The sequence below is a fragment of the Caretta caretta genome, chromosome 25 (assembly GCF_965140235.1).
Source record: "Caretta caretta isolate rCarCar2 chromosome 25, rCarCar1.hap1, whole genome shotgun sequence".
Taxonomy (NCBI): domain Eukaryota; kingdom Metazoa; phylum Chordata; order Testudines; family Cheloniidae; genus Caretta; species Caretta caretta.
In genome coordinates, this window is record NC_134230.1 from 14,330,423 (window position 1) to 14,344,619 (window position 14,197).

The 14,197-nt window shown below is 57.6% G+C and overlaps 1 protein-coding gene across 1 annotated transcript in view; it reads left to right on the forward strand.

Annotated features, from left to right (window-relative positions):
• Positions 1-14,197, forward strand: part of HCN2 (hyperpolarization activated cyclic nucleotide gated potassium and sodium channel 2) — a 44,560-nt gene that overhangs the window by 24,695 nt on the left and 5,668 nt on the right. The window contains exons 3-7 of the mRNA XM_048830996.2: positions 409-570; positions 5,907-6,125; positions 11,877-12,023; positions 12,246-12,486; positions 12,886-13,050. Coding sequence (XP_048686953.2) covers positions 409-570; positions 5,907-6,125; positions 11,877-12,023; positions 12,246-12,486; positions 12,886-13,050 — 934 coding nt within the window. The remainder of the gene's footprint in view (positions 1-408; positions 571-5,906; positions 6,126-11,876; positions 12,024-12,245; positions 12,487-12,885; positions 13,051-14,197) is intronic.

Here is a 14,197-nt window from a genome sequence, read left to right on the forward strand (position 1 = left end):
TGGAGCCGTGCAGAGCGTTGCTGCCGAAGCCCTGCGGAGCTTGCCCGGTTTCGGTTGCAAACTCCCAGCTCAGCCCAGGTTCGGGAACCCTTGGAGAGCACCAGATTTGGCTTGGAATCAGGTGCCACATGAGTGTGATGAGCCTGATGCTCAGGGGAGGGGGTTGCAAATCTCCCAGGTCAGAGTGGAGGGAAAGGCCCCAATGAACCCTGCAACTCATCTCCGCTAGGGAAGCTGCTGCTGCGTGCCTGGTACAGGGCACTGCTTTGCAGCCCCCCCCCCCCATTCCCCCCCCCCCCCGTCGGGTGCTGCTCCCCCTGGAGTGGGCCGGTGCAGGCTGGGACAGCAGGGGGAGGACTGGCTGGGCCTGGGCACCGTGGTCTCATGCTGTTTGTTTCCCCCTGGCAGATCTTCCATATGACCTACGACCTGGCCAGCGCGGTGATGAGGATCATTAACCTCATCGGCATGATGCTGCTGCTGTGTCACTGGGATGGCTGTCTCCAGTTCCTCGTGCCCATGCTCCAGGACTTCCCCAGCAACTGCTGGGTCTCCATCAACGGCATGGTGGTGAGTGCCAGGGGGGAGCCGCCTCCTGCTCAGCAAATAGAGCTAGGACACGGTGCTAAGCAGGGCCGGCTCGAAGGTCCCTTCCCCAGCCAGGGCCAGCCGGTTCCCGGTTCTCCTGGGGCTGGGCTGCTCTAGTTCAAAGTATCCCGAGCGAACGGGGCTCCCACCACATCCCATAGGAAACGACTCCTCCAGCCTTATGCCGTCAGCCTAAAATAGTCTTTGGTCGGTTTCATCCCGTGACTTCTGGCCAGTGCCCCCCCAGTGGCTCCTCTCCCTGCCTGGGGTTGAACCCTGCCCATGTGTGTAGAAGGGTATGTCCTGTCCCCGGCACTTAGCCAGCCTAGGTCCAGTCCTGCAGCTGCAAACCTCTTCATTGTTTCCGATGCTTTTTTTATCCTGAGCTCCCTCCGGTTTCGTCCCCTGTGTTCTGGCACCAAGGGGCGCTGCACACCGGCATCTGGGTGCTCTCGGGCTGGAGTCGCATCAGCTCTAAAGGGTGCTGGGAGCTGGATCTCCCGAAGCCAAGACCCATTCAGAACCCCTCTCCTCCTGCTAAGGTGATGGGCAGACACTTGCCTTCTGCCATCCCTGCCCCCTTCTGGCGACTCCACATGGCAGAGTCTCAAACCTCCCTAAGGATGCTCCCTCCCCACTGCTGTGGGGGCAGCTTCCGGGATCCTGGCTGTGATCTGTGGGGCAGGTGATAGTTAGCCCCCAGCCAGCTGGTGCAGCGGGGAGCGGAGCCAGTCTCCCAGCTGAGCTGTCCTGGGGGAGGCAGGAGGATACGTCTCGCTGTCATGTCATGGACTCAGGAGCAGGGCTTGCTCCTCTCCCGCTCTGGTGCGTCATTAGCCAAAGGGGCTGGAAGCCAAATCAATGCCATGAGGCCGGGTGCTGTGTCGCTGGCAGAGAGCTATGGCTTGGAAGTACACAGCCCCCTCCCTCCTTCAGGGGAGCTCAGCAATAGCAGACAGAACAGAGATGATGTGGCTTCTCTCTGCTTCCTCCCTCCTCCCCCCGTTCTCCTCCAGCAATAAAACTGCTATTAATAAATAATGGGACGTGCTTTTAATTGCATTATCGCGGCCTTGCAGCAACATCATTAACAGATCTCCCCCTCCGTACACACAGTTCCCTTCCTCTCTTTCCATCTATCCCCTGTAACCAGTCTGCATCTCCTCCTCTCTCTCTCCTTGTGTTTTCCTCCCTCCATTTGGGTCTTTCTCCCCTTTCCTCCCTTGCCTTCCTCTCTTTCTGACTGTTTCAATCCCTTTCTTCCTCCCCTCTCTGTTTACCTCATCCGCTTTCATTCCTCCATGTCTTACGGTTTCCGTCTCTCTCCCCTCCACCCCCACTTTCCTTGCAATGACTGAGACACAAGAAAGGCTTTTTCCAACCTAGGAAGGGGAAGGTATTTCCTCAGCAGGATCCACGACCTCGAGGATCGACCTGAAACCGAAACCCAAGCCCCTAGCACAACAAGCCCGGTGTGAGTGTCGGGCCCTGTCAGTGTTATTGATGGGGTGGGTACATGCCTTTATGTGTGCGTGTGGGTCTCGTGCAGTGGGATTGTGATGCACGTAACTTTCTGCACATGAATGTGGATGCTTATAGGATTCCACCCCCCTGCCTGGAGACAAATGTTGGGGCATGTACAGAGATGCTGGCTGGCCAGTGGCAGTAGTGGTTGTTAGATGTATTACTGTGGCACTTAGATTGGAAAGAAGTTGAACACCGTCCAAGGGAAGCATGGCCGAATGATCAAAAGCGTCTAATGGTTGGAATTCAAGTCAAATGAAGAGATCCATCTCCTAACTAAACAGGTCCTGCTCTCTCCAATGGTTGCCCAGTGTTCTCAGGTGGTACGGCCTTTTGCTCCGAATGCCTATCAACTTCCCGGCGAGAACGACCTTGGACATGTACCTAATGCAAGAAAGATGGAAAAGGCCCCACGGAAGACCTGAAACACAATGGCTGCATGATGTTGATAGACTCCTGTCCATCACAGTCATCCTACCTCGTCACGTGCCAGATTGGGCTTAGGACAGAACATCATGGAGGCACATAACGCATTCGATGGTCCCTACGCTGACCATGACAGCGTGAGAATTAACAAGAGGCCCAGCCGAGATCGGGGCCCAGTTGGTCAAGGGTAGTTTTGCCATTACCTCCGACAGGAAAGGCCAGCGATCAGCCTCAAGATAACCCCAGGTCACCATGGGGTGAAGGTTGGGGCTCTAATGGCTGCCATAAGGGGAAAGTGCATCTGTGAGGAGGACGGAGCTGTCTGGGGTCTGGTATGAGACCGTGGGACGAACTCCTCCAGGAAACGAGGACCATCCCAAGCCTCCCCACCTTCTACTCCAAGTGTCCTTTGACCTGCCTTCTCTAACATCAGCATGGAGCAGCCTGTGGATTAAAATTTCCAAACCAAGACACTCCCATGCACACTGCTCCCCTGGGGGAGAGGATGAGAGAACAAACCACATGGGACAGATGCTAGCCCAGTTGCTTATGCCTCATTGGAAGGAGCTCAGCTCCTATGTTCATGGGCACAGTATAAGACTCTAGTGAGAACAGAATAGAATATGCAAGGCAAGGTAAGGCTGGAAGGTGTGGGTTGCTCTCTGGCTCTGGGCTCCAGATTCTGTTACAGTGAATGGGATGAAGTCTGGGGGCTGGGAGTCAGGACTCCTGGGTTCTTTTTCCAGCTCTGTCACTGACTTGCTGTGTCACCTTGGACAAGTCACTTGTCCTCTCTGTGGCACTGTGTAATCACAGAGGAAAGGAATAATGAAGCTTCCCTGTCTTCGAGGGGATCTCTCTATCCCTCACGGACCCATCACAGATATAGCTACTGTCAACAATAGTTCGGTGCAACGCTTTAATTCCACGTACTTCTCTGCTTCGAGGAGTGCACTAATTGAGCATCACACCGCTCTGTGAAGCAGGTAAGGTGCGCTGCCTGTTTTACAGAAAGGGAAACTGAGGCACAGAGCTGGAACTCAGGAATTGCTGCCTCCCAAACCTGTGCTCTGACCGTTATAACACACCTTCCCCAGAACGGCATGCTGACCGGTCTCCGCTTACGGGTGTCCATGTACTATCCCCTCTACATCCTGCTTTCCCAACACACTGGTAGCTTTTCATTTCTTGCATTCTCTCTCCTGCCACACAAGCCGAGTATTCCAGCACAAGTCCTTTAATAAACTCGGTGCCCTCCAGACTGTCTGAGCTCATTCTCTTCACAGGGACCCGCATTCCTCCCTCCCAACCGAACTGGCTTCTGTTAGCTCCTCGTCCATCAGTAGGATTTGGCAGAGTCCCAGCTCACTGACAGATTATATAAACCTGCCCTTGTCACGTCGGCCTGGTTCTGGGAGCCAAGTGACAGGCAGAGTAAAGAGAAAATGCTCCCAAGCCAAGGGTGGATCTATGTGGGGGTGATAGGGAGACAGGAGATTGGGAACCGGACACTGAACAAAAGGGTCCAGGTGCATTAAAGGCCTCTGGAAAAATGTACTGAGCAGATCTTTCGAAGGAGCCTTTGCAAGCTGGACTATGCAATTAGAGCACGGCCCGCAGCGAAGATGCAGCTCCGACCGCTGCCGATGCAAAGCAGCGCCCCCTGCTGGTGGAGTTCCATTGGCACCCAGGGACTCGGGCGTTCTCCTTCCGAGCTCTGGTCTTTATTTTGAACCTAAACATGTGACCTCTGAGGCTGGGTCAGTTGCATTTTGAAACAAATCGTTAATACCAGGGATGCGTGCGTGGTCATGTGATGCACCGATGTGTCTGCACATGGATGTGGATGCTCATCGGATTCCGCCCTGCTGCCCGGACACAAACACTGGGGCGTGTGCAGAGAGGCTGGCTTGCCCCTGGGGAGGGGGGTGTACGGTAGAGCATGTGCATGGCCATTTGGGGGTGTCTGTGTATGCATGCGGCAATGGTTGTGTCCGTGTGTGGTGACTCAGCTGTGTACGTGTCTGCCGATGCTGATCGTGAGAGTTGTTATTGCAGTCTGTGTATAGATGGGGGGGGGGGTGCGTGGTAATAGTAACAGTGGGAGATTAAGCTGCCCAGCGTGTGTGGATGGGGAGTGTGTGAGAGCGTTGTAATGGCCCGTGCGTGCGTGAATGGGGTCTGTGCGTGCGCGCGCGTTCCCCAGCCAATCTGGAAGGGACAGGAATGATCCGGGTGTTGTTCCATTCTCCCCTCCCAGCCTGGCCCACAGGGTTGCCGCTTCCCTCTGATTTCAACCCAGCCGGTTTATGGGAATCTACGCACAGACTGATTCTTTTTTCTCCCTCTTTTAAGCTGGGCAGCCCTGGAGTTTATGGCTCATGGCCTGGTGGCTCCTCCCATTTCCAATCACCAGAGGAGGAGAATCCGGCCCCTCCCATGCAGCTGGGACTTGGGCCTGATCCTGCCGTCTCGCAAGATGCTTTTCATGAGAGTCCTGCCTGAGGCAGGACTGCAGGATCAGGCCCTTGGCGTGGAAGGGGAGATGCTACTCTGTGGGACGTAACGGGGACTTGGGGTGGAATTCAGTGCTTAAATCGCATTGAAATTAATGGGAGTTAGGCGCCTAACTACCTTTGTGGATCCCACTCGGGGTGGTGCCTAGACCTTGGACTGCTCACCCTGTCTGCCCAGCCCTCGTCTCTATGCTCTGTTCCCTTCCTCGGTCACCCAGAATAGTATAAGGCCCCATCTATTTATTCAAGCCTTTGGCTGATGACGTGGACTTGTGCTATTCTAGGCTGAAGAGTCATTTCCCAAAAGCTCGGGTTTGCTACTGAGCGTTGTTGACGGTCGTTAATAAATTATGGATAATATTTTCATTTTTGTAAAATGCGCTCGGGGATGCATGCGTTTTCATAAACCAGTAAAAACATCCAAATAACTAAACCGGGGCGGGGGAGGGCAGGACTGATTGCGCCTTGTTTCCATTGATACTATGCAAAAAGTGTAGAGAGGCAGCATGTTCTATGGGCACCGTCGGAAAGACACCTCCAACCGCCTTGTGTTTATTTCTTCCTGACGCTGGGTCCAAAATCATGTCTCCCGGCCCCCCAGCAAGACACTAGCAGAGTGGTTGTGTTTTAAAAGCAGGTCCCAAGGAAGATCTGAGCAGCCGCTTCCACACACACTCTCTCACTCGCTCACTACACACACAGAGAGAGAGCAGTTGTCTTTTATCAGTTGGTCTCCGGGAAGCGGAGAGTTGGGTCTGAGCAGCTCCTTCCACAGCCACACAGGAGCACGCGCACACGCTGAGTGATGCCTCTGACGGGAGTTTTTCGTCGCTGCTGATGTTGTCTTTGCAGAACAATTCGTGGAGTGAGCTGTACTCCTTTGCCCTGTTCATGTCAATGAGCCATATGCTGTGCATCGGGTACGGGAAGCAGGCCCCCGAGAGCATGACGGATATCTGGCTCACCATGCTCAGCATGATCGTCGGAGCTACCTGCTACGCCATGTTCATCGGCCACGCCACCGCCCTCATCCAGTCGCTGGACTCCTCCCGGCGCCAGTACCAGGAAAAGGTAAGGAAGCGCAGAGTGTCACGCTGAGGGGCGGGTTGTGGCTTGTGTTTGAGTGGGAAGCCTGGAAGATTTTTTCACACTGGAGATGGTGCAGGTCTGCGGGGAATGGGATGCAGTGTGACTGACCCAGGCGCTTTGGTTGGGGGTACTGCAATAACCACGTCCTCCTCCGATGGTGATCACAGAACCGGTGTTGGCCTGATCCTGTGCAGTGCTGCTGAGCACCTCCTGAGCTGGCTTCAAGGGGAGCCCAGGTTGTTCCGTGTTGGCCCCAAAACCACATGTTGGGGAGTGGGGGATGCTGCGCCCTGGGGGCACTATCTACCCATGGAATGTCCCATCAAGGCCCTGCTCACTTGATCCCCAGGTCCTGGGAATTCTGAAAGAGCAGGGATGTTAGCCCATGTGCCTGGGCTGAATTCCTGCCTGGATGATTACCTTCTGCCCCCTGAATTCCCCCTCTGAGGTTTCAGCTGGGTGCGGGTTTTTTTTCCTCATTTCCAAGCTGATGTTCAGTGCAGTTGTCAAACAGCTCCCCCGTTTCACCCCAGAGGTGGCTGCATTGCATGGGGAGGCGAACTGAATCGCTAGGTGTCACGTGTTCACCGTTTCGGGATACAGGATATTATGTATTTTATTGCTGTAGCTGCAGTCTGTGCCTGGAAGCAAACTGGGGCTTTGTCCTACTGCACTGTGGATAGACTTTGACTCTGTTCAAGTCCACTGTAAATGAGTTCCAGGGAGCAACCCTTGTCTTCAGAGAATGTGCTGAGCGAGGGTTTTCTTGACTCTTAGACAACATCCTTCTCTGAGGTGGAACAGGGTACCTTTGGACAGGGAGACTTTCAAGTCATCTCCACTTAATAGCACTGAGTCCAGGACCATGGACAGCGATGGTGTCTCCAATAGGATCAGTAGCTCAAGGGGGATTCAGACCTGCACATGGAGACACAAGCCCCAGCCATCGTCAGAATCATGACCCCAAGTGCAGGAACTGAGCTGTTATATTAAGGGGGAACCAGTGCCCTTATATGAACAGGGAGCCAAGAGGCGTGTTGGAAGAGCGCAATTGACCAGATGCAACTCTTTTAAATAACACAGTGTAGGTGCATCTCCCATTACCTTTAAAACACATGCATAACCCATTGAGACTTCAGATCCGAGTGTGCAATGGGGCATCCTGATCAAAGCCGGGGCCACGCAAGATGAGCCAGGGCAACCACGGGGTCTGTGGGCTGCACCGTCGTATTGCAGGGGTGGGGGGATGCAGGCTGAGTGCTGGGCTGAAGGCAGCCTGGCATTATAGAGGGGGATTAACAGGGCCTAAGGTTTAGGAAAACGCCAGCAGATGGCCCCTGGTTCAGACAGGAGAATTTTGGCTGCGTGGCATTCTTGGGGACGGATCTTGGCTTTGAAAACTTGCATCTCCCTTTGCTCCGGCTGTGTCGTGGGGGCAGGGGGCTGGCCCATCCTGGCTGTGTTATGAGAGGCAGGAGGTCTGTGAGCCGCAAGGCGACTAATCATCCTGCTGCTAACCCCGGAGTTTACATCCTCACCAGATTGCCGTTTCCCTTCATTAGCCGGTGTCCCGGGGGAGCCCGCGCTGCCGGAACATGGCCTCCCCAGGGAGCATTTGGGGAGCTCGTCAAGACAGGCCTGGAATCCTGAGGGCTCCCGTGGGGCTGGGCGCGCATGGCAGTCACTCCTCCAGCAGCCAGGGATGCAGCTGCTTCTTGGGTCCTGGAGTGGCGGGGGGGGGGGGGGGGAGATTCTCATTGGAGGAGCCTGCCCACCCCGCATTGCTCAGGAAGACGGACCGCCCTGCTCACGGCTCAGACCCCTCCCTCGGTGGGAGGGCCCGCATTTGTATGGCGAGTGCCCCACGAGCCTTACACCACAGACGGAGCGTCCTTTAGAAGGGGCCAGATCCTGAGCTCCTTAGTGAGGACTCCAGGATCTGGCCCACTGAGAGAGCCTCTTCCGCACCCCCATTTCTACTGCGTTCTCCCTCCCGGCCCCTCGGGCACCCAGCTTCCTGCCCCCGGCCCAGTGCCCGTCTCCCTGGCAATGGCTCGGTTTGGATGCCTTTCCAGCCCCCGAGGGGATGGGTCGAGGCGGAGGCGTTTGCAGTCCCAGTGCAGGACCGAGCTGGGCTGTTCACAGATGCCGAGACAAAGCTGGGATGTCCTTGGTGCGCGCCAGAGCCAGGAGGGGGGGAGGAGGTGGTGACTTTGCTCTGGCATCAGAGCGACGTGGAAGGGCAGCTGCTCAGGGGCACGGGGCTGCGGGCACAGCTCAGCTCTTTGAATAAATAGTCCCCCTCCCCCCTTCCTTCCCACAGTGTCCACGCAGAAAGAAGTGTGCTCTGGTGGGTCAACCGGGCAACTGGGAGTCAGGACTCCTGGGTTCTGTTTCCTGCTCTGGGATGGGAGCGAGGTCTGGTGGTTCAAATGGGGACCTGGGAGTTAGGACTCCTGGGCTCCCTTCCAGCTGTATCACAGAGTGACCTGGAGGCAAGTCAGAGGCTTAATTTGTGCTTGTAGGCCACCCACACCACTACCATCAGGACCCCTGCAGGTTTGCGTGTCCTCCTCCTGTGGGTCCAGAACAGCTGAGAACCGGTCCCAGGAACTGTGGCTGCTCCGGGTCCCTTTGCTCTAACCACGTCCTTCTACACAGCTGGAAATGGAACCCAACAATTCCAGCTCCTAACCCCCGCTACTCTAACCAGTAGTCCACACTCCCTCCCAGAGCTGGGAAGAGAACCCAGGAGTCCTGACTCTCAGCCCCTCCATTCTAACCATTAATAATGCTGCCTTTTGTTTGTATAAAGTGATGACGGGGAGTCGAATCCCTGCATCCTGCAGCTCCATTCCAGGCATCCCCTCCTCTCTGACCCCGTGGCAATGGGATTACGTGGCATCAAACCAGTCCTGTTGTTGTACAGAATTATCCTTAGGCAGGTTGAACTATGCCATCCAGGCCAGGCCACAGGGGCTGTGCCAGCCGGCTCAGTGCAGGAACAGTTGGGAAGGGGGGTGGTGTTTTGGGTACCCCCAGGATGGGGGAACTCAGTGTCCCAGCAGAGCCCAGTTACTGCACTGATTCCAGGGCTGGTACCTCCAAGGCTACAGCTCAACACGGGCATAAAACACAAACTCCTTGAACTGCTCGGGTCAGGAGGACGCAGCGTGGAAACCAGGCCAGGGCCTGTGGGTTTGCTGACAGGGGGAGTTTTGGATTCCTGGCACCAGCTGGGCGGGGTTTGGCTTTTCCTGGATTCTTTAGATCTTTCCATTTGTGAAAAGTCACCGTTTCTGCAGTAAGGACAGAACCACTGAGCACTAGCTACGGGGAGGGGCAGCGTGGGGGGCGCTACCTGGCAGCCGTGCCCTGCCAGCGCCAATTGGGACCCTGGTGGGGAGAGCTTCCCTGGCCCCCATGATTGTCCCTCTGCCAGAGGGTGTTTCCAGCTCACTCCATCCTATTGCCTCCATCCATCCCAGAACCAGGGACCAAGCTCCCTCGCTGCATGGGTTTCTCCTGTAGGGAGAGACGGGGCTCCCGGGGCTGCTAGAGTTTGGAGCAGCTGCCAAAGGGAGCGGGATGCAAGGCTGGTGTGTCGCGGAGCAGCCAGGCCCGGGTGGCTGCTCTCGGCTCTTCCCTGCAAGGTGACCTCCCCACTCCACCCCCGGAGCTGAGAAAGTGACACTGGCAAATTGCTGCAATGGAGTGAGGCTGCCCAGGCAGCTGCTCTGTGCCAAGCGCCAGGCAGCAGCCAAGGGGCCTGGCCGGACTGTGGCAGGGAGGGGAGCGAATTCATGGGCAGCAGTTACAGAGAGCTGCAGCGTGGGATGGCGACAGCTCAGCTGTGGATACAAACTCCTCCTATCACCCACCCAACTCCCCCCATGCTCCCTTGCACTCCCCAAGCTCTTGCCCCATCTCCCACTCCCCACACCCATCCACCTTCCTCCCCCCCCGTATTCTCCCGCCTCCTTACCAGCAGGAGGCCGGACGCCTGGGTTGCTGACTCGCTGTCTAACCTTGGGGCTCTCTGTTTCTCCATTTCCCCCATCGGTACAATGGGGGTCACGGTGCCAGCCCACAGCAGAAAGAGGGGCCAAGCTGGGAGATTGGGGTGCAGCTTCAAGTTGGGATTCAACCCCCCAAAAGCCTGGGGGGAGAGGTTCAGAAATGGCTGGGGGGGTGGGGGTGGGGGGGAGTTCAGGCCTTGTATTCCCAGTTCACTGGGACCCCGGGGTTGAGCAAACAGTCAGATTCTTGCTGAAAGTGACCCCATCTCTGGTGCTGAGGTGGGAAAGTCAAAGAAATTAGCACACGGCAGCTGAGAACTCCTGCTTTATCACAGCCCAGGCTTAATTTGGGCTAGAGCTTGCCAGGGCTGAGCTCCTCCGGGCCGGGCAGGTCAGAGCCTCCGGGCCGGGCAGGTCAGAGCCCCCGGGCCGGGCAGGTCAGAGCCCCCGGCGCCTCCGGGCCGGGCAGGTCAGAGCCTCCGGGCCGGGCAGGTCAGAGCCCCCGGAGCCTCCGGGCCGGGCAGGTCAGAGCCCCCGGGCCGGGCAGGTCAGAGCCCCTGGAGTCTCCGGGCCGGGCAGGTCAGAGCCCCCGGCGCCTCTGTTTGCCGCATAGCTTGTGAAAGTAAAAAAAATTGCTTGAGCCCTGGCACCTCTTTGGTTACAAATGAAGCGCTGATCAGAGCCTTTACCCAGCTGGGACCCCCAGAACCAACTTCCTGACCTAGAACCACCTGCTGCTCTGGATGTAAAACATCTCGCTGAGCTAGAGCGACCTGCTGCTCTGGAGCTAGAATGACCTGCTGATTGAGCACATCAGCCTCCATCAAGACCCCTTGATTCTCCGAGCGGATTCCAACTCTGCCCCCTCTACCCCCCTCTGGCCTTTCCCTTCCTCAGCTGCCCGCACCTCACTTTCCTGCATCTGTAGCTGTCCAGCTATCTATGATCCCCTTCCATGCTGCTCATTAGAAAGGAAGGTGGGGGGGTAGGCTCAGGTGGGAGCCGGGTGCTGTTGCTGTGTCTCTGATGAAGGTGAGCTGGTGAAAAGCAGCAATTTCCCCCCCACCACTAGGCTGGGAACTCATGTGCTGGGGACTTTGACAGGCCGTGCAGGGGTGGAGGAGCCAGACAGCCATGGAGAGTGTCAGGCGAGCAGAGAGACCTGCCAACGGCTGGCTGGAGTCCTTGGAGCAGGAGCCCCGCACTGGCTGGGAGCGAGCGTGGATGGGCAAAGACGAGTGTCTCTGCTTGTGGCTCTCTCGGGGGGAGGGGGGTGTCTCTGAGCGTAGCTGTTGGGACAGGGCGTGGGGCTGGAGCTGACAGCAAAGGGACCAGGGCCCCAAGAGCACCCAGCAGCACACACACAGCTCCCCGGGTGCCAGTGGTTTGGTGCCCATGGGTGATGCTGTGATGCGGGGGCAGGTAGGAACCGGCCTTTGCTGCCCCTGGGTTTGCAGGACGGGCGGGATCTGAGATTGCACCAATCTCTGCTAAAGGCCCCAGATGACAGAGCTCCCACCCACACTGTCTGAATAACTGAGAGGCCCTGAGCCCGAGCCCCATCTCCAGACACCTCCAGGCTGCTGGGACATCCTGCTTTAGCCCCGCTCTCTGTGATGGGCTGACCCGGAACCAAACGCTGGGGTGCGGGACGTTTGGGCTCTCTGCCCGCGGCCGCACCCAACGCCTGCGATTGGTTTTGTCCCCCCGGCAGTACAAGCAAGTGGAGCAGTACATGTCCTTCCACAAGCTGCCCGCCGACTTCCGGCAGAAGATCCACGACTACTACGAACACCGATACCAGGGCAAGATGTTCGATGAGGACAGCATCCTGGGCGAGCTCAACGAGCCCCTGCGGGAGGTGAGGAGCCCTCTCTGGGGGCTGGAGGAGGCCCCCGGGGTGCAGGTGTCATCCCTAGAGCGAGGCGGGGGCTGCCGTACCCCAAGAGCCAGGCTGGGGGGAGGAGTCCGAGGGAAACGAGGGTCCCCCTTCTCCCCACCTCCTGTCCTCCTGCCTTTGTTTTCGGTACCTGGGTCCGTCTCTTCCTCCCACTCACCCCCTTGCCCGCCACATCCCCCATAGGAGATTGTGAACTTCAATTGCCGGAAGCTGGTGGCCTCCATGCCCCTCTTTGCCAACGCGGACCCCAACTTCGTCACGGCCATGCTCACCAAGCTGAAGTTCGAGGTCTTCCAGCCGGGCGACTACATCATCCGCGAAGGCACCATCGGCAAGAAGATGTACTTCATCCAGCACGGCGTGGTGAGTGTCCTCACCAAGGGCAACAAGGAGATGAAGCTCTCGGACGGCTCCTACTTCGGAGGTGAGTGCCCGCGGGAGGCCCCCGTGCTCGATGGCCTTATTCCACGGACACTGCTGCGGGGGGATGGCAAGCGTCGGGCCGCCACTGCCATTCGCCAGGCTGGATGCTGCGTCCCTGGTAAGTGGGAGCGGCCTTCTGTGCAAGCCCCACTAGGACAGCGCTTGGTTCCCACGGGAGGGGGCCGTGGGCTAGTGTTTAAAGCTGTGACCAGGAGCCAGAACTCCTGGCTTCTATTCTTGGCTGGGCCACAGACTTGGCCAGGTCGCTCCTTCTCTGCGCCTGCTCCCTGTGTCTCCCGGGAGGGTTGCGAGGCTGGCTGTGTTAGCGTGTGACGTCTCCTGATGGCGGGCACAGTTTTATGGTAACGTCCTGGTCCCCCTCTCACCCACCCCCCGCCAGAAATCTGTTTGCTGACGAGGGGCCGCCGCACGGCCAGCGTCCGGGCCGACACCTACTGCCGCCTCTACTCACTCTCGGTGGATAACTTCAACGAGGTGCTGGAGGAGCACCCCATGATGAGACGGGCCTTCGAGACCGTCGCCATCGACCGCCTTGACCGCATAGGTACCGGGGGGGGCAGGGATGCTGGTCCGATCCACGAGCTGGGGACACGATGCGGGGGAGACACTCCTGGAGCCCATCCCCTCTCACGCTGGCTTGCCCAGGCCCCGTGCAAAAACTCCTGGGCTCAGGCCTCCGATGGAAAGGGGGCCCACCTGGGGGACAGCCTCTGGCCTGACTCCTAAGGCCCAATTGCTGCTCTGGAGCTGAGTTCCAGGAGCTCTGCAGAAGTTTGGCTGCCCTGGAACCAGAATGTCCCAGTGGGAAGAAGCAGTGATAGCAAAGACAAGGGGAGGCATTGGGGGTGGATAGAGGACACAAGACATTAATAGGGAGAGCGTGGGTATGAGCTGGTGTGCGGGCTGCAGTCCTAGCTATCTGTGTCGGGTTCTCTCCCCAGGTCAGGGGAGGGGTGGCTACCTCTCTGGATCTCAGTCGGGCGTTGGACCTCAGGGCCTTGTTCCCTCTTTAAAATTGCCCCACAAATCCTGCTGGGAACGGCCAGTTAGATTAGCTCCCTCCTCACAGAGGCTGGGCTTGGAGAGCCTCCTCTGCCTGCCTCCGGTTTCCTGCCTCCTTCCCCTCTTTGGATCCCCAGGGGCGTCCTGCAGAGCTGGCAGCCTGGGCATTGACAGCCCTGGGTGCCCGAGGACTAAGGAGCCGTGCACACCTGCTCATCAGTTTCCTTTTTGCTCCCCCAAATCCCTCTTCAATCTCACCTCCTGCCCCATTCCTTTCTGTCCCACCCTTCCCAGGGGAGTCCTGGCTCGCCGAGACTCCCCCATGCCTCTTCTCCTGCAGCCAGGGGAATTTTCCCTTTGCTGGGGGCTGCGTCCCGATCAGCTAGCGAGGCAGCCAAAGGCTGCGAGAGGGGCTGTCGGTGAAGGCTGATTTATGGTCACTGGGGCGTTTAAAACCTAGGCTGTAAGGACCAGCCCTGGACCGCCCAGGGAGGACGAGCCAAGCACGTATAGGCCAGAGCTGGGTACATGATGATTCTTTTGTTCAGTGACAGTTCTAACATTTTCCAGACGTTTCGGTCCTTCGAAAAGGTTCATTTTAGGTCTGTGCCCAGAGCTGGGATTTGATCCTGGCTCTCGCACATCCCTGATGGGTTCCCTGACCCTTGGGCTAAAGGGTATCGCAGGGG